Here is a 26,713-nt window from a genome sequence, read left to right as displayed (position 1 = left end):
AAGTCCCAGAGGATTGGAAAGTCGCTGTTGTAACCCCCCTGTTCAAGAAGGGAACAAGGAAAAAGATGGAAAATTATAGGCCAATTAGCCTAACCTCGGTTGTTGGCAAGATTCTAGAGTCCATTGCTAAGGATGAGATTTCTAAATTCTTGGAAGTGCAGGGTCGGATTAGGACAAGTCAGCATGGATTTCTTAGAGCTTGGATTACTACTTGGAACTATGATGTTATTGCCATTACAGAGACCTGGTTGAGGGAAGGGCAGGATTGGCAGCTAAACGTTCCAGGATTTAGATGTTTCAGGCGGGATAGAGGGGGATGTAAAAGGGGAGGCGGAGTTGCGCTACTTGTTCGGGAGAATATCACAGCTATACTGCGAGAGGACACCTCAGAGGGCAGTGAGGCTATATGGGTAGAGATCAGGAATAAGAAGGGTGCAGTCACAATGTTGGGGGTATACTACAGGCCTCCCAACAGCCAGCGGGAGATAGAGGAGCAGATAGGTAGACAGATTTTGGAAAAGAGTAAAAACAACAGGGTTGTGGTGATGGGAGACTTCAACTTCCCCAATATTGACTGGGACTCACTTAGTGCCAGGGGCTTAGACGGGGCGGAGTTTGTAAGGAGCATCCAGGAGGGCTTCTTAAAACAATATGTAAACAGTCCAACTAGGGAAGGGGCGGTACTGGACCTGGTATTGGGGAATGAGCCCGGCCAGGTGGTAGATGTTTCAGTAGGGGAGCATTTCGGTAACAGTGACCACAATTCAGTAAGTTTTAAAGTACTGGTGGACAAGGATAAGAGTGGTCCGAGGATGAATGTGCTAAATTGGGGGAAGGCTAATTATAACAATATTAGGCGGGAACTGAAGAACATAGATTGGGGGCGGATGTTTGAGGGCAAATCAACATCTGACATGTGGGAGGCTTTCAAGTGTCAGTTGAAAGGAATACAGGACAGGCATGTTCCTGTGAGGAAGAAAGATAAATACGGCAATTTTCGGGAACCTTGGATGACGAGTGATATTGTAGGCCTCGTCAAAAAGAAAAAGGAGGCATTTGTCAGGGCTAAAAGGCTGGGAACAGACGAAGCCTGTGTGGCATATAAGGAAAGTAGGAAGGAACTTAAGCAAGGAGTCAGGAGGGCTAGAAGGGGTCATGAAAAGTCATTGGCAAATAGGGTTAAGGAAAATCCCAAGGCTTTTTACACGTACATAAAAAGCAAGAGGGTAGCCAGGGAAAGGGTTGGCCCACTGAAGGATAGGCAAGGGAATCTATGTGTGGAGCCAGAGGAAATGGGCGAGGTACTAAATGAATACTTTGCATCAGTATTCACCAAAGAGAAGGAATTGGTAGATGTTGAGTCTGGAGAAGGGGGTATAGATAGCCTGGGTCACATTGTCATCCAAAAAGACGAGGTGTTGGGTGTCTTAAAAAATATTAAGGTAGATAAGTCCCCAGGGCCTGATGGGATCTACCCCAGAATACTGAAGGAGGCTGGAGAGGAAATTGCTGAGGCCTTGACAGAAATCTTTGGATCCTCGCTGTCTTCAGGGGATGTCCCGGAGGACTGGAGAATAGCCAATGTTGTTCCTCTGTTTAAGAAGGGTAGCAAGGATAATCCCGGGAACTACAGGCCGGTGAGCCTTACTTCAGTGGTAGGGAAATTACTGGAGAGAATTCTTCGAGACAGGATCTACTCCCATTTGGAAGCAAATGGACGTATTAGTGAGAGGCAGCACGGTTTTGTGAAGGGGAGGTCGTGTCTCACTAACTTGATAGAGTTTTTCGAGGAGGTCACTAAGATGATTGATGCAGGTAGGGCAGTAGATGTTGTCTATATGGACTTCGGTAAGGCCTTTGACAAGGTCCCTCATGGTAGACTAGTACAAAAGGTGAAGTCACACGGGATCAGGGGTGAACTGGCAAGGTGGATACAGAACTGGCTAGGCCATAGAAGGCAGAGGGTAGCAATGGAGGGATGCTTTTCTAATTGGAGGGCTGTGACCAGTGGTGTTCCACAGGGATCAGTGCTGGGACCTTTGCTCTTTGTAGTATATATAAATGATTTGGAGGAAAATGTAACTGGTCTGATTAGTAAGTTTGCAGACGACACAAAGGTTGGTGGAATTGCGGATAGCGATGAGGACTGTCTGAGGATACAGCAGGATTTAGATTGTCTGGAGACTTGGGCGGAGAGATGGCAGATGGAGTTTAATCCGGACAAATGTGAGGTAATGCATTTTGGAAGGGCTAATGCAGGTAGGGAATATACAGTGAATGGTAGAACCCTCAAGAGTATTGAAAGTCAAAGAGATCTAGGAGTACAGGTCCACAGGTCATTGAAAGGGGCAACACAGGTGGAGAAGGTAGTCAAGAAGGCATACGGCATGCTTGCCTTCATTGGCCGGGGCATTGAGTATAAGAATTGGCAAGTCATGTTGCAGCTGTATAGAACCTTAGTTAGGCCACACTTGGAGTATAGTGTTCAATTCTGGTCGCCACACTACCAGAAGGATGTGGAGGCTTTAGAGAGGGTGCAGAAGAGATTTACCAGAATGTTGCCTGGTATGGAGGGCATAAGGTATGAGGAGCGATTGAATAAACTCGGTTTGTTCTCACTGGAACGAAGGAGGTTGAGGGGCGACCTGATAGAGGTATACAAAATTATGAGGGGCATAGACAGAGTGGATAGTCAGAGGCTTTTCCCCAGGGTAGAGGGGTCAATTACTAGGGGGCATAGGTTTTAAGGTGAGAGGGGCAAGGTTTAGAGTAGATGTACGAGGCAAGTTTTTTACGCAGAGGGTAGTGGGTGCCTGGAACTCACTACCGGAGGAGGTAGTGGAAGCAGGGACGATAGGGACATTTAAGGGGCATCTTGACAAATATATGAATAGGATGGGAATAGAAGGATACGGACCCAGGAAGTGTAGAAGATTGTAGTTTAGTCGGGCAGTATGGTCGGCACGGGCTTGGAGGGCCGAAGGGCCTGTTCCTGTGCTGTACATTTCTTTGTTCTTTGTTCTTTGTTCTTGATTTAGTAAGGGGAGGTCGTGCCTGACAAACCTGTTAGAGTTCTTTGAAGAGGTAACAAATTGGTTAGACCAAGGAGAGCCAATGGATGTTATCTATCTTGACTTCCAAAAGGCCTTTGATAAGGTGCCTCACGGGAGACTGCTGAGTAAAATAAGGGCCCATGGTATTCGAGGCAAGATACTAACATGGATTGACGATTGGCTGTCAGGCAGAAGGCAGAGAGTTGGGATAAAAGGTTCTTTTTTGGAATGGCAACCGGTGACGAGTGGTGTCCCGCAGGGTTCAGTGTTGGGGCCACAGCTGTTCTCTTCGTATATTAACGATCTAGATGGCGGGACTGGGGGCATTCTGGCTCAGTTTGCCGATGATACAAAGATAGGTGGACGGGCAGGTAGTATGGAGGAGGTGGGGAGGCTTCAGAAAGATTTAGACAGTTTAAGAGAGTGGTCCAAGAAATGGCTGATGAAATTCAACGTGGGCAAGTGCGAGGTCTTGCACTTTGGAAAAATGAATCGAGGCATGGACTATTTTCTAAACGGTGACAAAATTCATAATGCTAAAATGCAAAGGGACTTGGGAGTCCTAGTCCAGGATTCTCTAAAGGTAAACTTGCAGGTTGAGTCAGTAATTAAGAAAGCAAATGCAATGTTGTCATTTATCTTAAGAGGCTTGGAATATAAAAGCAGGGATGTACTTCTGAAGCTTTATAAAGCATTAGTTAGGCCCCATTTAGAATACTGTGAGCAATTTTGGGCCCCACACCTCAGGAAGGACATACTGGCACTGGAGCGGGTCCAGCGGAGATTCACACAGATGATCTCAGGAATGTAGGCCTAACATACGATGAACGTCTGAGGATCCTGGGATTATATTCATTGGAGTTTAGGAGGTTGAGGGGAGATCTAATAGAAACTTACAAGATAATGAATGGCTTAGATAGGATGGACGTAGGGAAGCTGTTTCCATTAGCAGGGGAGACTAGGGCCCGGGGGCACAGCCTTAGAATAAAAGGGAGTCACTTTAGAACAGAGATGAGGAGAAATTTCTTCAGCCAGAGAGTGGTGGGTCTGTGGAATTCATTGCCACAGAGGGCGGTGGAGGCCGGGACGTTGAGTGTCTTTAAGACAGAAGTTGATAAATTCTTGATTTCTCGAGGAATTAAGGGCTGTGGAGAGAGAGCGGGTAAATGGAGTTGAAATCAGCCATGATTGAATGGTGGAGTGGACTCGATGGGCCGAATGGCCTTACTTCCGCTCCTATGTCTTATGGTCTTATGACATTCGGCTCAAAACTTGTGTTTCTTAGTTACTGGGTAGGATGTCACTAAAATCTATCACAGGCCTAATCTTTCAATGAGTGCAAGTTCCCAGTGGATGTTTTTCGATATTCCCTAATGCAGAATGTGAACCCTGAGGTTGCTGATCCTATCCTTGAGCATGCCTCTGTCCTGCCTGTATACAAGCACCTTGCATTGCTGTTCAGAGGACTGATGCTATTGCTTTCCTTTATGGTTGCAGCAAGATCATTGTAATGTAGTGCTGCAACCTATTGGAATGTGTCATTGGGATTGAATTCCCCAGCAAAATAATGACAACTAATACTGATGTCTCAGCAAATCTCTGCAGTACAGCAGTCTTGCAAATTATCTTAAATACCAAATTAAAAATTCTCCTGTTTTTTGGGGTGAGTTCTACCTGCTAAATATTTTTATGAAGGTGTATTTCCTTTTGAAAATCTGATATTTGAGACTCTGGGCTGGATTCTCCGCTGTCGGGATTCTCTGTTGCACCGGCAGCCTGGGGATTTCCTGAGGCGTGGGGCTGCCCACAATGGGAAACCCCAATGGCTGGCTGACGGGCCGGAGAACCCCAGGGGTGGCCGCATCGGAAATCTGGTGTGGCGGGACAGAGAATCCCACCCCTTGTGTCCCGTACTGCTTCATTAAGTATTCATGGCTGGTTTGTGTGCAACATGGAGTTGTTCTGGTAATTTCTTTTGCTATTGCCCGAGGATGGAAAATAGGTTATTAACCAACGACAGCTAAAGGATAAGAAATACTATCCTTACGTCAATTTTAAAACTGAAAACATGTGGAATTGCATTGCACAGAAATTGCCCACCAACATTTCCTCCATCTTTTCATCAAAATTGCTGATGCAGATTTGTAATTTCATGAGGAGTCAGACTTAGATGATGAATCCTGACTCAGGTGAACCATGATGTGGCTCATTGGTGTACTAATTAATGTGTTTAATCAGTGGTTTTATGTTTACAATAACCCTTCCCTTGTGAGTTTTAATCTCCAACTGACTGTCCAAGAGGCAGAACAGAGGTAAAACAGTTCTCCACAGGAAGGAAAGGAATATTGCTTAGTTCAAGCATTCAAAAGGAGATCTGGCAACTAATATGTGGTGTGGAGAACAGGAGTGGGATTTGAATCATAAATGTAAAGTGAAGTAAAGAATACTTTTGCTCGCTTCCGAACCCATCGATCCTGAAGAAGAGCAGTTTGTAGGTTTGTGATTGGTGGGACGTATAAGACAAAATAGTATTTTTTTCATAAAACACAGCCTATGTTTAATATTGCACAGTGTAACTCGATTGTTATGTGAGTCATTGTACACAGCATAACTATACTGAGTCTCCGAGCCACTAACAGGGTGGGGCAAGGAGAGGAAGACAAGGAGAGGAAGACAGTGATTGATGAGCTGCTGCTTCTGTTGTTCACCATCTATTACTGATTTTATAGGCGGAATGGAGAAATACACAAGTGGGGGAAGGGAGCATGTTAAATTCAACAATAAAATAATGGCTAATGTGTATCATTGAAGCTGGTACCATTTTTAGCTTTTGTTGAATGCAAACCTCTGCCAGGCATTCTGCAGCAGCATGCCTCCTCATCAGGGTGTTCTGGTTGTTAATGTTTAGCGCTGCTAAAATGAAAGGAACATATTTTGTAGTATTTCAAGTGTTCTTTCTAACCATACATTCTTGGCCTGATCCTTGTGAAAATAGCTTTATTTGGCATTTCTCACTGTCTTGAACTTATTGATGTTATGGGATGATTTTTTAAATGGCTGATTAAGCTGGCCTGTCTCTAACTATGCCTATGATCCACTCTTCCATTTTTTGGGGGGTTGTCTGGATCGCTACCCCTCCCCCATGACTTTATCTCCATCCTTCTCAGTCTCTCCCTCAAGTCAAGGTCTGTATTTACTTCTCATTTCTGAGGAGTCTCGGTCAGTCAAGACCTTCTTGGGTCCTTCCCCCTCGCCATCCACCTGGTATTGTCTTCAGCTCTCCCGGCCCGCAGTCGATTTGTTTTTCCCTCCTCATCAAACTCTTATTTCATGATGTGAAAACACCCAGTCCATGATAGTGGAATTACATTTAATGTTTACCACTAGAGGGAAATAGCAAACTGTGTCAAAATAGTGATGGGCGGCACAGATAGGGCACTGCACTAATATTAGGTAGTGATTATTTAATGGATTGTGTCAGGCATCCATATACATTTTTGATCCCAAGCCAAATTAGATTTTTAGTGCTTGATACAGCTTTTGATCGTGCACTATTCATTCTGCACTCTCTTGCTTCCTAATAACTGTACAGAAGAGTGTAAATTCAACGATGCGTACTCACTATGAATTGAAATAGATTCCACTTTTAAACTCTTGTAGAAAGGTTTATAATCTTCCAAAGAAAAATGTTCAATTATCTGTGATAAATTCAAATTGCTCCAAATGGATACAGAGGTACTTTGCTTTCAGCCAGTGTCCTGTACAAGAGCTGACTGCAGCTCTCTGCAGTGGGAGCTTCCTCTGATGCAGTACAGTTCACACAGCACTGAGTGATGCTCTGTAGGAGGAGCTACAACCTCATTTCACCCTGTCTCTCGAGCAGTAGTACAGCAATGTGCACCTGCTGCAGGGAATGAGCTGATTGGACACAGTCTGGGAAATGCTCCCTTACATTATTCACTTTCTAGGCAGTGTGTGTTCATCATTTTCTATTTGATAGCAGAGAAGCAGCGATGAAGGGGTCTGTGCCGGGGCTGGATACACCCTCTGTACTTCTGTCTAGGCTCCATGTACTGCAGGATCAGACTGGTCTTCACTGAACATGAGTCTGGCTGCTCACGTCAGCTGTTCCATGCTGAATTGCTTTGTGAGTCTCTGCTGTTTTTTTTTCCTTTCAGCTTTGAGGCCTGTGCAGCAAAGGGTTGCTGGATAATTCTTGATTTGCGATGTGTCAGGGAACAGGGGAGGAAATCTAATTGAACCTATTGATGTTATTAGGAAGGAGAGGCCGACTGGTGACTAAGCATATTCTGTTGAACAGGGCCGAGCCAGCACTGCTTTCAGGTGCTCACGTGGACATGTTGGCTCAGCATTAATAAAGAATGTGTTTATTTTGAGATTTCTATTATTCTGAAGATTGTTCTGTTTTTAATCAACTGCTTAATTCTTGAATATTTAGTCTTTGGCTATTTTTGCATTTTTCATTGTGGTTTCGGATTATATTCAGGCTCTTGTCTTTTCAGCATGATATTCATAAGAATACCATATTTGCTACTTTAAGAGGAATGCAAAGAAAAGCTGGTATTTGAGAATTATGAATATTTGAAATGTATTTACTGACCTTGATGGATGGTCAGCCATGCTGTTCTATCTAGAACCAATAATGAGGGTAGGGTGTCTCCAGATGCTGTTTCAAAGAAAACATTATGCCACTGCTTCTATCTGATGCTGTGGCATTTTGGGAAGAGACAGCTGTTGTGGCTTTATAGTGCTATCAGTTGAAGTAATTTTGCGAACGCACCCAGCCCTCTATATTGGGTTCAGTCTCTGCCAGCCCAGTTCATGAAAGCTCAGTGAGCTTTTCATCTTTTTGGTATCTTTGTCTCCAGATACAGTAGGTTTGTAACAAAAGAGTGTTCGAGATTGAACCCTGTGGTGATGCCCTGTTAGAATTTTTCTTGTCAGAACTGAATGATCAATTGTGCCACACAGATTGTTATTAATGGAATTTTGGATTGATGGGCTGTAAAACATTGTGGGGATTGGCAGGTGATGGACAAAATTGCTGAAGAGGGGAGCAGAGTAAGATTTAGTTGTAGATACAGCTAACAGGATATGTAAAACAGTCGATATTGGCATCACCAGGTCCCATATTGATGAACCAAAGAACACAGGTGAGAGTTCAGTTTGATGGGCAGCAGAATATTCTAGAGATTAGCAGGAGAAAGTTTAGATTAATGGTCTACGGTCCACAGTACGAATTAACATAAGAGGTTCTGGATTAATGAACTGTTGAACATAGTAGGGAATAATGATCAAAGGTCCAAATTAATGGGCTATGGAACATGGTAGACATTAGTGGACAGAGATCTGGAATGATGTCCTGTGAAATAAGGAGCAGCAGGAGTGGATCTGGCATACCAGTATAAAATGTCCATCAACTTGTTGAGAGAAAGAAAATGATTTAAAAGTGAATGGTAATGGTAAGTTTCAGAAGTTCCTAAACTGCATGCATATGAAGTCGGAGCTGTACCTTTTATTGTGTGAATGTGAGTGCGCGTCTCAATCAATCTGAGCATGAACTGGTCTCTCCCAAGTTTTAAAAAATTAATTCAAGGGATGTGGGCTTCGTTGTGTAGACCAGCATTTATTACGCATCCCTAATCATCCATGAGAAGGTGGTGATGAGCTGCCTTCTTGAGCCACTGCAGTCCATGTGGTGTAGGTACACCCCTGGTTGTTAGGGAGGGAGCTCCAGGGTTTGAACCCAGTGACAGTGAAGGAACGGCAATATATTTCAAAGTCAGGATGGTGAGTGACGAGGGGAACTTGCAGGTGGTGGTGTTCTCATTTGTCTGCCATCCTTGTTCTTCTAGATGGCAGTGGCCATGGGTTTGGAAGGTGCTGTCCAAGGAGCTTTGGTGAGTTCCTGCAGTGCATCTATGTAATTCTAAGAACCTGAGGGGGCTTACTGCTGCCTGAAGCCAATGTTGTTCACCTGACGGAATATTCGTATTCTTATAACAAGAAAAAAAACCTGTGGCTTATACAGAAGCTGCATTGTAGATTCCCACAGGCTATTTAATTACTACAGCAACCAAGTGAATATTGCAGCCTGCACACAGATTCCAACTGTAACCTCAAGGTCAGCCAAGTCCAGGAAATTGAGTGCTGCATTATCCAAAAGGGACAGCACATTACATTTAGCATCTGCCAGGCTATATCTTTTGAAAAGTCCACTATTTGGCACCTGCAGTAAACATTCCCAGTACATCGGAATTGTCTGCCTGATGCTTCAGCTACTAAAGTACACGTATGTTTTATTGTAGCCATCATCTGTTCAGATCTTGGTGGTCTGGTGACACCTGGATTGCCTTGGTTGATCGTTTTTTGCAAGGTATTTTGCACAGCAACTTTAAGCACTTCCCCATCTCCATCCAGCTTACGTTTAGGTTTGGTTTTGTACCCTGCCTGCTTCAGAATCATTGCCCAAGCTTTCTCTGTAGCTTTATTCGCCATAATAACTCCATTCAAATAATTTTGCAGTAGAATATCCTGACATCCAACAAATATTATCTCATGTGTTAGATGGTGTGTCAAATGCTGACTCAAACCCTTTAGAACTGGGCAATCAGTAATATGTAATCATACCGATGTTAGAGGGCATCCAATATCATGGCCGCAATTCTCCCATCGGGAGACTAAATCTCGACGCCGGAGTGAAAACCGGAGTGTTTCCGACGTCGGAGGCCGTTCCCAGCCCCTTATTCTCCCGCCCCCGGGGGGCTAGGAGCGGCGCTGCGTCATTTACGCGCGCTGGGCCTTGGCGCGCGTAAAAGCAGCGCCGCGTAAATGACGCGACCGGCGCCACGTAAATGACGTCACCCGCGCATGCGCAGTTGCTGTCCTGCCCGCGTCCGCCCCGCAAGAAGATGTCGGATGGATCTTGCGGGGCGGCAGAGGAAAGGAGGTCCTCCTTCAGAGAGGCCGGCCCGCCGATCGGCGGGCACCGATCGCGGACCAGACCCCTTTTGAGCCCCCCCTGGTGCAGGAACTCCCCTCGCACCCCCCACAGCATTCCTGCGCCAGCGGGAGCCTGTCGTGTTGGGCAGGCCGCTCGGCCCATCCGGGCCGGAGAATCGCCGCTCACCCGTTACCAACGGCAAGCGGCGATTCTCCCAGCGGCCAGCCATGATTCACACCGCGCCGGTTTGGGGGGGGGGGTGTGTGTGTGTGTGAGAATTGCGTGCGGGCTTCGGAACGGCGTGGCGGGACTTGCGTGGCGCCCGGGAGATTCTCCCACCCGGCGTTGGGGGGGGGGGGGGGGGGAATTCCGCCCCATATCTTTCGGGTGCCCATTCGCTAATACTGACCATTGAGATGTTGTCCTACTCTTTGTCCTAGGTGCCATTGCCTCATTGATGTAAAGAATATCCTGTTTTTCGTACAACTGGGTTTAAGCTTTCAGATTTGGATCTGGTCCTTTGGCAAGTCAACCAATCTCTCCCATTGTGCCCCACGTTGTTACATTGGAGCGCTGGAGATCTATGATGTGACCTTGTCAAAAAGATGGCGCTCTATTGTAGATATTCACTTCGGTGCAATGCCACTCGTCACGAGCGCAAATCTGGTATCCTGCATGATCTGGAGTGCTACCTTTTACTGCTTAATATCAATAAATGATAAGTGCGGAGGACGTTTGTAATGTAGGATCCTTACTACATACGCGATTGTAACGTTACACAAGCATTTTCCAAACATTTTATGGAAGACGGACTGGAAACAATTATCAAGATAAAATGAACTTGAATACACAGCATTCAGTTTTTTTTAGTAATTATTTTCAGTCCATAGATGTGCAGGTTAGGTGGACTGGCCATGCTAAATTGCCCTTGGTGTCCAAAACGGTTTGGGTGGGTTTACTGGGTTACGGGGATAGGGTAGAGGTGTGGGTAAGGTGCCCTTTCCAAGGGCCGGTGCAGACTCGATGGGCCGATTGGCCTCCTTCTGCACTGTAAATTCTACGATTCTGTCAAATCCTTATGAAGCCTTATTCCAGGTTCACAGCAAGGCAATCAATCTGATGCTGTAGGAAAAATACCAGGCTAATTGCCCTTGTTTTTCTATTACAAGCTGCTCAAGTTCACATTCCCATTCTGTGTTTCTGAGAGTGGGAAGACAAAATGTTCTCAAGAATGAGTGAGAGGTGAAAAGGCAAGTTTAGCCACTGTTCTATTAAAGTTAGTTTTGGAATGAACTATTTTCATGATTTACATATGTTAAAATTTCAAGTACTAACTGCTTTCATATCAAAGTTGACTTGATGCAAACTTGAAAGCCAAGCGATCTACCTTTTTTGATGAGGTGGTGTTCCTGATTGACACAAACTTGTTAGTTCAACAAACTGCATCTAACAATTATGCAAATGTCCTGCAAAACTGACCTCTGATACCCCAATGTTGTGGGTTCCATTATAACAGCCTCTAACTTTGTCTTCTGGCAATCCTTTCCTGTTTGTGTGAAACCGGCTGTTCACTTGTTGGAGAAAGAGGGTGATCTTTTAATTGGAGGATTCCATCTTCCATAATGCAGACTTTCTTAAAATTGTACATTACGACAGCAGAAGTGCTTCATGGCAGTAGTCTCAGACATCCTCAGGTCTCAGGAACTTAACTTGTTCCCTTGCTGATTAAATACTGGCATTAAAGTAAAAAGTACTTTCTAAATTTAACTCTGTTTAGATCTGTTGATGCAACTGAACGGCATTCTGCTGAATGCGGCGTTGCGTAGATGGTGGCAATGTATTCTTATCGTATGCTTGAATATTCAGTAGTTCATGTGTGTGCTGGAGTGACATAGTTTATTACATCCTCTATCCTCAAATAAACAGTATGTTACTGTAGCCATTGTACTAATTCCTCTGGGGAAGTTATACCAGTGCTTCCAAAGGAAGTTAGGTTAGATTGAGATTGATCAATATTATTCCAATTGAGTTGTCTGGAACTTAATCCTCAAGAGCACTGGTTTATAGTATGAAAATTAGGTAGGAATGCTGATGTTTATCATACTTTGGGAGTTTGTCCATGGCCGCTGGTTCAGTACTGGAGATAGTTGGGGCTCAGAAGAAGCCATGGGAGCCGTTTATAACTCGGTGCATCTGGGAGACTCGAGTTCAGAGAAACCCAGGGAGGTGTCAGTTTAGGGTAGCTAGCGGTCTGCAGAAGAGTTGGAAAGATGTCAGTAATTAGTGGTTAGAATGCTGCTTTGGGAATCCTGTGGAAAGCAGTCTCAGGAGAAGAAATTGAACCATTAGGAGGTGAGCAGTTGATGAAGCACTCTGAGTCAGCATGGTTTTTGAGGGATTTCAGAGGCTAGATCTTTGAAAGTGAAGGGTTGCAGTCCCTCATCAGGGAGACAAAGTTTTGACAATATTATACAACTCAGTGGTCACTGACATTTGGGTGGGTTGTGAGAAACCTATGCAATCTGTCTTGGTTACATCTGCCCTTTAGTGTGCCATATGTGTGTTTGACCACAGTTTGTTTGCTAACTCCAATTTACTTTACATTTATTCTGGATGTTAGAGTATAAGATGGATATTGTAAATTGACTTTGTATTGTAAAGTTTATTTTGTTTAAAATCGTGGGATCTTGTGGCTTTATTCTCAAAGTGGGTAACTGGGAGTTCAATCGACTTTAAACAAAATGTCACTCACTGGTCCCTAACTGGATTATAACTGGATTCCTGTAATAGAAAGTTGTACTTCTGATTGGCATTAAGAAACAGGTACTAAGTTCAATATACACATCCTGAGTTCTGATTAGAGCTTGTATTCCCTCTATTATTCATTATGGAGTGGCACAGTGGGGTTGACACAATGGTTGGCATGCTGCCGTGCAGTGCCAGGGATCTGGGTTCAATTCCTGCCTTGGGTGACTGTCTGTGTGGAGCTTGCACTTCCTCCCTGTGTCCCTCTGGGTGCTCCGGTTTCCTCCCACAGTTCAAAGATTTTCAGGTTAAGTGGATTGACCATACTAAATTGTCCCTTAAGTGTCCAAAAATGTGTAGATTAGGTGGAATTACAGAGATAGGGTGAGGGAGTGGGCCTAGGTAAGGTGCTCTTTCAGAGGGTCTGTGCAGACTCGATGGGCCAAATGACTGCCTCCTGCACTCTAGGAATTCTATGATTATTTAGTTGGTGTGATTCTGCTATCGTGGCAGTGCCTTTGGGTGTGAGGATGAACTGGATTGCTCATTTGTTGCAACACAAAAGCCAACCTTCATTTTTATGAAGTATTGTAAACTCCAGCGGAGGGAGGTTTATTTATGGGACCTTAATCAAAATGCATTCGCTGAGCATCCTTAACCTCCATGGGGTCTGCTCCATGGGTTCACATTGTATCTATTGTAGTTTCCTCAATTCTAAGTATGCTGTGCCTATTCTGAGCTTGATATCCACCTTATTGATCCATGTCTGTTTTTGTTGACAGGGTGAGGAGGGAACACCCAGTTTGGAGTACATCCAGGCCAAGGACCTATTCCCACGGAAAGAGCTGGTGAAGGAGGAGGAGGACCTGCAGGTACTGTCTGCAATGATATTGCTCACTGATGACTATTCCTCTGTCCCCAGAAGCGTGTCTTGCCAGAGAGTGTGGCAAAACCTGCCTATCTCCCTGTCCCCATTTCACCCAAAGTTACATTCAGCATGCTAATGCTTTCCTTTACCCTCGCCTAATGATGATGCACTGTGTCTAAGCATAGCATGACACCATGCTATGCATTGCATGCCCCTTTTAATATTACACACCATACAAATAGCATCAGCACTATCACTGGTGTCTTGAACATATCTGTCCCACTGTAAGAAACATCATGTCAATACTACTTGTTGCCATTCTTACCTTATTCCACTATATCCCAGGTGACAGATTTATAATTTGAGCACTTCACTCGAAGTGCTCGAGTGCCACATATCTAGTACTATTGGGTGTGTTACACTGTTCAAGTGTACCTATTGTGAGCACTAAAGCTAAATATCACACTATCCTCGTGAACATGCTAAACAAAAACCGGCTGCCATTTTTGCTAAGCCTTTGTGTGGGGTATAGAATTCCAGTACATCTGGCACTTTTGAGTGGGAAGGCTTCAGTGGCATTTGAATTTGAAGTGTAATGGATTTGTTCCCCAGCTTTTTGTTTCTAAATTCCTTTCATTGCTTCTCTAGAACCAACTATAATGTAACTGTAGCAGTTGCTCTTTTACTGTTTACTCTTCTCCGAGAACTGATTATACATGAAGCACGTTGTAATCTATTTTAAATATGACAGTCGTGCAGGGGAAGGACAAGGTCTAAAGGAGATTGCTTCAATTGAAGAAGCAACACAGATGTGAAGGGGCAAATGGCTGCCTCCTGTGTTGTAATTTCAATAATATGGGTACTCTGTAGCAGCACAGAGCGGAACTGTGTTTGCTCTCCCTTTGTGATGTAACTGGATTCTCTTTTGTGGTGAATTAAAGGCGCAGACTAATATAGCACCATGCCATTCAATATCTTTTTAACCAGAACGAGCAAGTTTCTGCCAGGACTACAGGTTGATGCATATAGACCCAGATTCTGTTGTAAAACCATGGTGACTGAGCAACACACTTGTTAAAGTGCAAATTGGCTAGCACTATGTGGTGAGGAAGAGCAATCCCGTGAGTGGTGAGTCACCATATGTTGCTGGCCTATTTGCACCACTATGCGTCTGTACATTGAATGCTTATCAAACTTACCACAGAAAGTAAAACCTATAAATTAGCATGTAGATGACCTCTTAATAGGAATATAAGAAATAGGTGCAGCAACGGGCCGTTTGGCCCCTCTTGCCTGCTCTGCCATTCAACTAGATCTTCTACCTCAATGCCATTTTTACGCACCATTCCCATATCCCTTGATATCTTTAATGTCTAGAAATCTATTGATCTATGACCTGAATGTACTCAATGACTGCGCCTCCACAGCCCTCTGGGGTAGAGAATCCCAAAGATTTGCCACCCTCTTGAATGAAGAAATTCCTCCTCATCTCATTCCTACATGGCCTACCTCTTATTCTGAGACTGTGTCCCCTGGTTCTAGACACTCCTTCATGCTTCAGTGAGACCACCTCTCATCTTTCTAAACTTTAAAGAACATAGGCCCAGTCTCACCTCATGGGGTACCCCAGCTATCCTCGGGATCAGTCTGGTGAACCTCGTGGCAAATATTTATTTTCTTAGAAAGGTGACCAATCTTGTTCACAATAATCTCAGCAAGACATTGTACGATTGCAGCAAGACATCTTTACTCCTGCACTCGAATAAACCTAACATAGAACATAGAACAATACAGCGCAGTACAGGCCCTTCGGCCCACGATGTTGCACCGAAACAAAAGCCATCTAACCTACACTATGCCATTATCATCCATATGTTTATCCAATAAACTTTTAAATGCCCTCAATGTTGGCGAGTTCACTACTGTAGCAGGTAGGGCATTCCACAGCCTCACTACTCTTTGCGTAAAGAACCTACCTCTGACCTCTGTCCTATATCTATTACCCCTCAGTTTAAAGTTATGTCCCCTCGTGCCAGCCATATCCATCCGCGGGAGAAGGCTCTCACTGTCCACCCTATCCAACCCCCTGATCATTTTGTATGCCTCTATTAAGTCTCCTCTTAACCTTCTTCTCTCCAACGAAAACAACCTCAAGTCCATCAGCCTTTCCTCATAAGATTTTCCCTCCATACCAGGCAACATCCTGGTAAATCTCCTCTGCACCCGCTCCAAAGCCTCCACGTCCTTCCTATAATGCGGTGACCAGAACTGTACGCAATACTCCAAATGCGGCCGGACCAGAGTTCTGTACAGCTGCAACATGACCTCCCGACTCCGGAACTCAATCCCTCTACCAATAAAGGCCAACACTCCATAGGCCTTCTTCACAACCCTATCAACCTGGGTGGCAACTTTCAGGGATCTATGTACATGGACACCTAGATCCCTCTGCTCAGCCACACTTTCAAGAACTTTACCATTAGCCAAATATTCCGCATTCCTGTTATTCCTTCCAAAGTGAATCACCTCACACTTCTCTACATTAAACTCCATTTGCCACCTCTCAGCCCAGCTCTGCAGCTTATCTATATCCCTCTGTAACCTGCTACATCCTTCCACACTATCGACAACACCACCGACTTTAGTATCATCTGCAAATTTACTCACCCACCCTTCTGTGCCTTCCTCTAGGTCATTGATAAAAATGACAAACAGCAACGGCCCCAGAACAGATCCTTGTGGTACTCCACTTGTGACTGTACTCCATTCTGAACATTTCCCATCAACCACCACCCTCTGTCTTCTTTCAGCTAGCCAATTTCTGATCCACATCTCTAAATCACCCTTAATCCCCAGCCTCCGTATTTTTTGCAATAGCCTACCGTGGGGAACCTTATCAAACGCTTTGCTGAAATCCATATACACCACATCAACTGCTCTACCCTCGTCTACCTGTTCAGTCACCTTCTCAAAGAACTCAATAAGGTTTGTGAGGCATGACCTACCCTTCACAAAGCCATGCTGACTATCCCTGATCATATCATTCCTATCTAGATGATTATAAATCTTGTCCCTTATAATCCCCTCCAAGACTTTACCCACTACAGACGTGAGGCTCACCGGTCTATAGTTGCCGGGGTTGTCTCTGCTCCCCTTTTTGAACAAAGGGACCACATTTGCTGTCCTCCAGTCCTCTGGCACTATTCCTGTAGCCAATGATGACATAAAAATCAAAGCCAAAGGTCCAGCAATCTCTTCCCTGGCCTCCCATAGAATCCTAGGATAAATCCCATCAGGTCCCGGGGACTTATCTATTTTCAGCCTGTCCAGAATTGCCAACACCTCTTCCCTACGTACCTCAATGCCATCTATTCTATTAGCCTGGGGCTCAGCATTCTCCTCCACAACATTATCTTTTTCCTGAGTGAATACTGACGAAAAATATTCATTTAGTATCTCGCCTATCTCTTCAGACTCCACACACAATTTCCCATCCCTGTCCTTGACTGGTCCTACTCTTTCCCTAGTCATTCGCTTATTCCTGACATACCTATAGAAAGCTTTTGGGTTTTCCTTGATCCTTCCTGCCAAATACTTCTCATGTCCCCTCCTTGCTCGTCTTAGCTCTCTCTTTAGATCCTTCCTCGCTACCTTGTAACTATCCATCGCCCCAACCGAAACTTCACACTTCATCTTCACATAGGCCTCCTTCTTCCTCTTAACAAGAGATTCCACTTCCCTGGTAAACCACGGTTCCCTCGCTCGACGCCTTCCTCCCTGTCTGACCGGTACATACTTATCAAGAACACGCAGTAGCTGATCCTTGAACAAGCCCCACTTATCCAGTGTGCCCAGCACTTGCAGCCTACTTCTCCACCTTATCCCCCCCAAGTCACGTCTAATGGCATCATAATTGCCCTTCCCCCAGCTATAACTCTTGCCCTGCGGTGTATACTTATCCCTTTCCATCATTAACGTAAACGTCACCGAATTGTGGTCACTGTCCCCAAAGTGCTCTCCTACCTCCAAATCCAACACCTGGCCTGGTTCATTACCCAAAACCAAATCCAACGTGGCCTCGCCTCTTGTTGGCCTGTCAACATATTGTTTCAGGAAACCCTCCTGCACACACTGTACAAAAAACGACCCATCTATTGTACTCGAACTATATCTTTTCCAGTCAATATTTGGAAAGTTAAAGTCTCCCATAATAACTACCCTGTTACTTTCGCTCATATCCAGAATCATCTTCGCCATCCTTTCCTCTACATCCCTAGAACTATTAGGAGGCCTATAAAAAACTCCCAACAGGGTGACCTCTCCTTTCCTGTTTCTAACTTCAGCCAATACTACCTCGGAAGAAGAGTCCCCATCTAGCATCCTCTCCGCCACCGTAATACTGCTCTTGACTAGCAGCGCCACACCTCCCCCTCTTTTGCCTCCTTCTCTGAGCTTACTAAAACACCTAAACCCCGGAACCTGCAACATCCATTCCTGTCCCTGCTCTATCCATGTCTCCGAAATGGCCACAACATCGAAGTCCCAGGTACCAACCCACGCTGCCAGTTCCCCTACCTTGTTTCGTATACTCCTGGCATTGAAGTAGACACACTTCAAACCACCTACCTGAACGCTGGCCCCCTCCTGCGACGTCAAATCTGTGCTCCTGACCTCTATACTCTCATTCTCCCTTACCCTAAAACTACAATCCAGGTTCCCATGCCCCTGCTGCATTAGTTTAAACCCCCCCAAAGAGCACTAACAAATCTCCCCCCCAGGATATTTGTGCCCCTCAGGTTCAGATGTAGACCATCCTGTCTGTAGAGGTCCCACCTTCCCCAGAAAGAGCCCCAGTTATCCAAAAATCTGAAACCCTCCCGCCTGCACCATCCCTGTAGCCACGTGTTTAAATGCTCTCTCTCCCTATTCCTCATCTCACTATCACGTGGCACGGGCAACAACCCAGAGATAACAACTCTGTTTGTTCTAGTTCTGAGCTTCCATCCTAGCTCCCTGAAAGCCTGCCTGACATCCTTGTCCCCTTTCCTACCTATGTCGTTGGTGCCAATGTGGACCACGACTTGGGGCTGCTCCCCCTCCCCCTAAGGACCCGGAAAACACGATCCGAGACATCACGTACCCTTGCACCTGGGAGGCAACATACCAAACGTGAGTCTCTCACGCTCCCACAAAATCTCCTATCTGTGCCCCTGACTATAGAGTCCCCAATTACTAATGCTCTGCTCCTCTCCCCCCTTCCCTTCTGAGCAACAGGGACAGACTCCGTGCCAGAGGCCCGTACCCCATGGCTTACCCCTGGTAAGTCGTCCCCCCCACAAGTATCCAAAGCGGTATACTTGTTTCTCAGGGGAATGACCGCAGGGGATCCCTGCACTGACTGTTTTTTCCCAGTCCCTCTTACAGTTACCCACCTATCTCCAATCTTTGGTGTAACTAATTCCCTGAAGCTGCTATCTATGACCCCTTCTGCCTCCCGAATGATCCGAAGTTCTTCCAACTCCAGCTCCAGTTCCCTAACTCGGTCTTGGAGGAGCTGGAGATGGCAGCACTTCCTGCAGGTAAAATCAGCAGGGACACTAACTGCATCCCTCACCTCAAACATCCTGCAGGAGGAACATTGTACTCCCTTCCCTGCCATTCCTCTAACTTTCTACCAAGATCTAGCTAACAACTAAATTAAATTTTTATAAAAAATAATAATAATATAATAAAAATATGGTACTTACCTCAGACCAATGGGTTTTATTATTAGGTTAGAGGAGGAGGGCGGGTGGGAGACACTACACGTGTAGTGTCTCGGGTTTCCTCTCCACCAGAATTTATTGGTGAGGGTCTTCCCAGACGTCCGCGGGTCGACTTCCTGATCCCGCCTAAACAACTAATTTAAAGAAAAGAGAAAAAGTCTCAGCTCCTGCTGAAACTGACTCACCACTCACCAGCTGCTCTCACGCCGCCGAAATCGACTGGCCTGCCCCTGCAAAGAGAAGTGCTTTTAAAGGTTGACTTACCTCCCAGCACCCTCCTTCCGCAATGCTCCCGCTGAAACTGACTAACCAGCTGCTCTCACGCCGCCGAAATCGACTGGCCTGCCCCTGCAAAGAGAAGTGCTTTTAAAGGTTGACTTACCTCCCAGCACCCTCCTTCCGCAATGCTCCCGCTGAAACTGACTAACCAGCTGCTCTCACGCCGCCGAAATCGACTGGCCTGCCCCTGCAAAGAGAAGTGCTTTTAAAGGTTGACTTACCTCCCAGCACCCTCCTTCCGCAATGCTCCCGCTGAAACTGACTAACCAGCTGCTCTCACGCCGCCGAAATCGACTGGCCTGCCCCTGCAAAGAGAAGTGCTTTTAAAGGTTGACTTACCTCCCAGCACCCTCCTTCCGCAATGCTCCCGCTGAAACTGACTAACCAGCTGCTCTCACGCCGCCGAAATCGACATACCATTTGCCTTCCTAATTGCTTGCTGCACCTGCATGGTAGCTTTCAGTGACCCGTGAACAAGGACCAGGTTCCTTTGTTCATCACCTCCCAATTTCTCACCATTTAAGAAATATTTGCTTTTTCTGCATTATATTTCATAAGCCATATAATTGCCCACTCATCTAGCCTGTCTAAATCCCTAAAAGCCTCTTTGTATCTTCCTCACAATTCATATTCCACTTAGATTTGTGTCATTATCAAACTTGGAAATATTAAATTTTGTTCTCACATCCAAACCATGAACATAGTTTGTGAATAGTCCGGGCCCAAGATTCTTGCAGTATCCTCCTAGTCACACAGTCTGCCAACCTGTGCCATAATTTCAGTGATACAGGTTCTATTGTGTAATGAAGCACCAGTCTATTATACACCAGTTTGTTTTCCCTCTATGGTACAGATGATTATCCTTGTGTAGTATAGGGTTGAACTTAGTTAAAGGTGTTCACTTACATAGCACTACAATTATATCTCTTCTAAAAGACAAAACTCAACTCTTTCTATTCAGAGAGACATCAGGTAATGCGCAAAGACGGAGGGAACAACTTTGTGGCTAACTGTGATATAAGCAGGGTAATTATGGATATTGTTCTCTGATCAGTCTCTTGGCCTGAGCAATCGAACGCCAAGGAAATGGAATGTGCCATAAGCCATACAAATTGATGCCAGGGACCTAACACAGAATATGGCAGAATGCATATAAATTTCATTCCTGCCCTCCTGGACGGACTTTCATTTAGTCACCCTTCCATCCAAGCCCCTTCACCCCTACACCAACCATTCTCTCCAATGTCACATTTGGGGTTGAATTTGTTGGAGCACTAAGGAACTTTAATGTATCAATAAAGATTCCCTGCAACTCCCCACTCTATCAGATATAAACAAACTCTGTTCTGTAGCCTCTTCATTCAATTTCTATACAAGAATGCATTTCATTTATCTACTTTTGGATCTTGAAGCAGAGTGAATCTTTCATGTAACGACTACTTCAGTCATATGCAATGGGAGCTGTTCAACAAACACTGTGTGTCTCCTCTGTTTTTACCATGCAAAGTGATGGTGCATTTAGCAGGTTGTTACGCTGACAGCTCTGTACATTAAGGTGTGTAAAGCAGAATTGTCTTGCTATTTCAGGAAGGAATGTAGTCTTAGTGAAAATTCCTCAGAGCAAGAAACAACAATGTAGAGCAATTGAAGTTTACAGCACGGACAGAGGTAAATTGGGCCATTGTGTCCATGCTGGCTCTCAGTGGTGGACTTCCTATAGGTCTTGATTTGTGTTGATATAACTTATAGATGTATGTGAACAATGAAAAGCTGTACTAATAAATAAGTCTTTGTAAGATGCACAGAACTGATGCGCTAAATACATATGGTTTTGAAGATGTTGAAGGGCTATGTTAAATGGAATAACTTGTTTCTCCTACTTAATCAGCTCTATTTAGGCTCCCCCATGGGGAATAGCCAATTGGGTTTGATGCCAGAGGATGATTGGTTCCTGTGGAACTATATCTGGACATGAATTTGAGAGAGATTTGGAACCATGAGGATTGGGGCGGGTAAGTTATGGAGCATGAGAAGGCTGCAGAGATCATGTTGTAATCTCGTGCATACAAGGCTGAACCGGTTGTGTCAGGACCACTAATTATCAAGTGTGTATTGAACACCGGTTTTGAACACCGGGTGTTTTCATGTTCTTTCTTGTAACTATATGTTGTGTGTCACACCCCCGATGGCAGAAGTTTGGATAGTTAATGCTGTATTTATACTGAATAATCATTTCCCGAACTCACTTTCTTTCTTCAGAACTGTAGCTTCTGTAACGGTAAAAACCTTTCATGCACATTGCAAAGTGATTCCAAATGTAGCTGGCTCCTGATTCAATTCCAATGTGTACTGCCTTGACTCACTGTTTGTGATTTAGCGGTACCTTTTCCAGTGACCAGAGGAAATCTGCCTGGGAGGGCAGGAGTGAAATGACCGTGCATTCTGCCATTATTCTTCATTACTTCTCTGACATCCATTTGTTTGAGCTGGAGGGGTTTGCAGGTCTCTTTCCTCACTCTAGCCAAGAGACTGATCAGACAGTGATATCTATGACTAACCCACTCTTATTACAATTGGCTATCAAGCTGGTCTCCCACCTTTGGTGACATTTACACCTGGGTAGGTGGTGGCATAGTGGTATTGTCGCTGGACTAGTAATCCAGAGAACAAGAATAATAATCTGGAGACCCTTGTTCGAATCCACACGGCAGGTGATGGAATTTAAACTCAGTAAAATATTTGGAATTAAAGTCTAAAGATGACCATGAAACCATTGTTGATTGTCGTAAAATCCTATCTGGTTCACAAATGTCCTTTAGGGAAGGAAATCTGCCATCCTTACCTGATCTGGCCTACATGTGACACCAGACCCACAGCAATGTGGTTAACTCTTAACTACCCCCTCAAGGCTAATTAGGGATGGGCAATACATTCTGCCACAGCCAGCTACGCTCACATTCCATGAACAAATCTTGTAAAAATTACCTGCCATCTCTGCTTCTGAAAAAGGAACACATGAGTTTTGTCTTTCAAAGAAAATATAATTGTGTAAAGAATTTGGTTACGCCCTTTACATGGTAGGAACATAGGAATTAGGAGCAGAATTAGGCAATTCAGCCCCTCGAGCCTTTTCCGCCATTCAATCAGATCATGGCTGATATTCGCCTGGTCTCAAATCCACCTCCCCACCTGTTGCCCATATCCCTTTAACCCATTTTTAAAAATCAAAAATATATCTAACTCTTTCTTGAAACCATTTAATGACTCTGATTCCATCGCACTGTGGGGCAGCAAGTTCCACAAATTCACCACACTCTGTGAGAAGTAGTTCCTCCTCATCTCAGTTCTAAATCTACCGCCTCTCAACCTATATCCATGACCTTCCCCCACAAGGGGGAACATTTGGTCTACGTTTACTTTATCAGTCCCATTTAGTATTTTATATACCTCGATCAGATCCTCTCTCATCCTTCTAAACTCCAGCAAGAATAAGCCCAAACTGTTTAATCTCTCGTCAAATGCAAACCTTTCAACCCTGGAATCAATCTGGTGAACATCCTCTGAACTGCCTCCAGTGCCACCACATCCTTCCGCAAATAAGGAGACCAAAAGTGGACACATTGCTCCAGATGTGGTCTCACCAACAATTGCAACACCACTTTTCTACTTTTATACTCCAGTCCTTTTGCAGTAAATGGTAACATTCCATTTGCCTTTTTAATTCCATGCTGTACCTGCATGCCGACTTTCTGCGATTCATGAACAAAGCATCCAGATCCCTCTGCCCTGATGCATCTTGAATCTGCTTTCCTTTTAGATAATTTGCCTTTCTATGATGCTGGTACCTCCTGTTGTAAGCACATGATAAGCAATCCTGAAACATTAACCACTTGCTTTTGGAGCTAGTTATCACTGACAAAGATAAATGACCTCCATCATTGGCATTGCCAACAGGCTAACTATTTTGAATCCGCTTGCTCATTATTAATCTGAATTGCTTGTATTTCTTTGCAGAGTTTGATCTAAGATTTTAGTGTATTGCTACCAAAGTACAGTCAATGCTTTTCAATATATTTGCTGAATTTGTTCAATGTGATTGAAATCATTTCCTTTTCCCATCAGTTGCCTTTTTCCAACAGTTGTTTACACAACCCACCCCCAATTATTGAAGAATGTAGCCCGAATTGGAAATTCACGAGCAAAATTTGCTTTTCTTGTCAAATCTACCTGTGCATGATCAAATTCAGCTCCAAGGAACCAGGCCTAAGTTGGCAGCACTATCATGAGAGTAGGTGCATGGCACTGTTGTTTTGGATTTCTATAAGGTACTTTTCAACATTACAGCAATGATTGCACTTAAAATGCTTCATTGGGTGTAAAGCACTTTGGGTTGTCCTGAAATTGTGAAAGTTGCAGTATAAAGGCAAGTCTTTTGGGAAAGTTTTGGGATGTGCTCATTTGAATTATGGGAAAATACCCAGCAGTACAATAAGTTTAGGGTAAAGCATGTGTTCTGACGGGAGGGTGCATTTTGCACTGTATAGTTGTTAGATTCCTAACATTGGACTACGCCAAGTTGAAGGAATTTATAGTATTCCTACTATTCGGTTACCAGCAGCACTTTGCGATTACTGGAACTCAGTAGAAATTTAAGTTAAAACTTCTCAGGTACCAATAAGAATTGTTTTATTTGTTTTCTATTGATTACAATTTGATAGTCATTTAAAAGGTCTTCGTAGACAATTTGAAGCTTTCAGAGAATCAAAGACATTATCTTCTTGCTTAGGCAGACAGCTCGAAAGTCTTTTAAAAGGTCAAAATCTGGAAATGAAATATGAAAAAGAGAGAGAACTAAACTAAAACTAAACTCCAACTCAGAACGCTGAAAACACAAAACTAAAACACACTCCCTAACACAAAACACTAAAACAAAACACTCCAAAGCACTCCAACAAAACACTCCAAAATGGTGGGGCGAAACTTTTTCAGTTATACCCTTTCATACCTGTCTTAAGTCACCTAATCACACCCCAATATAATCCTAATTGGTTTGGGTTAGACTCAAACACATTTGATTTGACGGTAAGCTGTCCATCTTCAATGTGCAACATTAGTTTTAATTGTTTCATGTTTGAATACTTGTGCATGTTATGGAATGCGATATTCTGCTGCTGACTTAGCTGTTATCTGCATTGTGAACATGTGCCTTCATGTTGCTATGGTGCCTGCTTCGTCTTTGATCTGATTACTGGTACAGCTAATTTCTTAATGTCAAACTGTCTTTGAAAATATCTTAGTGAAAATGTTGTCTTTATCTCCAATTAGTTTATGCATGTGTCAGGCCTTTTTGTGCCTCTGTTGAAGCTATGTGTTTTGTCATGACCTGAGGTTATGGGTGCTGAAATTCTCATTTTAAATGGGTATTTAAAACTGGGGCTTAATATTTATGCTTAAACAGCTATCTTTTACCTATACTAGTTGTATTAGAAATGCTTGGCTTCTACAATAATGCTAAGGTCAAAGTACAGGTCAATAATTAGATTATTACTGAGAAAAGAAAATGATTTCAGTCACACTGAACTTATTCAGCAAATATGTTAAAAAGCATTAAAAATATTATAATAATAGCCTTCATTAGTGAAGTTTCAGTGTCAGTAAGCCTGACAAGTGGACTTACATTATCACCGCAATGAAGTTACTGTGAAAATCCACACTCTGGCGCCTGTACGGGTACACTGAGGGAGCATTTTGAATGTCCAATTCACCTAACAGCAAGTCTTTCGGAACTTGTGGGAGAAACTGGAGCGCCTGGAGGAAGCCCACGTAGACACAGGGAGAACGTGCAGACTCAGTACAGACAGTGATCGAAGCCGGGTATCGAACCCCAGATCCCTGGTATATATATATATATATATATATATATAAAGAGAAATTTTTCAGAATAGTCTGAATGTTGTACTTGTTAAACCTCTGATACTTTTGACCAGTTTACTTGTGGATTTTCACAGTAACTTCACTGCGGTGATAATGTAAGTCCACTTGTCAGGCTTACTGACACTGAAACTTCACTAATGAAGGCTATTATTATAATATTTTTAATGCTTTTTAACATATTTGCTGAATAAGTTCAGTGTGACTGAAATCATTTTCTTTTCTCAGTAATAATCTAATTATTGACCTGTACTTTGACCTTAGCATTATTGTAGAAGTTTTACCCAGCTGCCCTTATTTGCAAGATGAACAAAGGACAAAACAGGATGAACAAAGGACAAAACAGGTTCACGGTTTAACGCAATTTTATTCACAATTCTCTTACTCAACAAAGTATGACTCAGACTCACAGCTGAGCTTCAGGTTCTACCCTCACTTTGTGAAGGAGGCTGGCAGGCTACAATCACTCAATGCGGATGTCTTCTCTGGGTTCGAAACCCAGGCTGCTTTCTTCTTGCAATGGTTGTGCCTGACTCCCAGGTTCTTTTTTTTTCAAAAAATATACTTTATTCATAAAATCTATCATAAACATTACAGAACATTTCGAATTGTCTTGACTGCATATTTCCATTAGAGTTACACATTCCCGTGACTTTCTTCCATTCAATTTTGATAACCATACACACATATCGCTCTTTACGTTACAATTCCTTCTTAAACATTTACATTGTCATGTTTCTTTTATACATTGGAGTGTTAATGACCCAGCCGAGGGGGGGTTTACACTGTTACCCGCCGCTCGGTGCACATTTGCTGGTAAGACCTTACACTTTCCCCATTGCGCCTTGGCGGCAGCTGCCCCAAGCTTGAGTGCGTCCCTCAGCACGTAGTCCTGGACCTTGGAATGTGCCAGTCTGCAACACTCGGTCGAGGACAGCTCTTTGCACTGTAAGATCAGCAAGTTTCGGGCAGACCAAAGAGCGTCTTTCACCGAGTTGATGACCTTCCAGCAGCAGTTGATGTTGGTTATCGCTGAAGATCTGTTCGATGTTCCTTTCTTTATACTGGGTATGCTAGGATTGAGTCATATGTATACGCTCACCACTGG

At 44.0% G+C, this 26,713-nt stretch overlaps 1 protein-coding gene across 7 annotated transcripts in view; it reads left to right on the top strand.

Annotated features, from left to right (window-relative positions):
- mtmr4 (myotubularin related protein 4) overlaps positions 1–26,713 on the top strand; it is a 255,708-nt gene that overhangs the window by 115,810 nt on the left and 113,185 nt on the right. For 4 of the 7 annotated variants that reach the window (XM_072469397.1, XM_072469391.1, XM_072469392.1 and 1 more), the window contains exon 3: positions 13,545–13,634. In XM_072469397.1, coding sequence (XP_072325498.1) covers positions 13,545–13,634 — 90 coding nt within the window. Of the gene's footprint in view, positions 1–6,956; positions 7,201–13,544; positions 13,635–26,713 lie in introns of those variants that run through there. The other 3 variants (XM_072469396.1, XM_072469395.1, XM_072469390.1) reach the window with 1 other exon arrangement.

This window comes from Scyliorhinus torazame, chromosome 12 (genome assembly GCF_047496885.1).
Source record: "Scyliorhinus torazame isolate Kashiwa2021f chromosome 12, sScyTor2.1, whole genome shotgun sequence".
NCBI classification, from domain to species: domain Eukaryota; kingdom Metazoa; phylum Chordata; class Chondrichthyes; order Carcharhiniformes; family Scyliorhinidae; genus Scyliorhinus; species Scyliorhinus torazame.
This window is presented reverse-complemented; position numbering and strand designations above follow the sequence as displayed.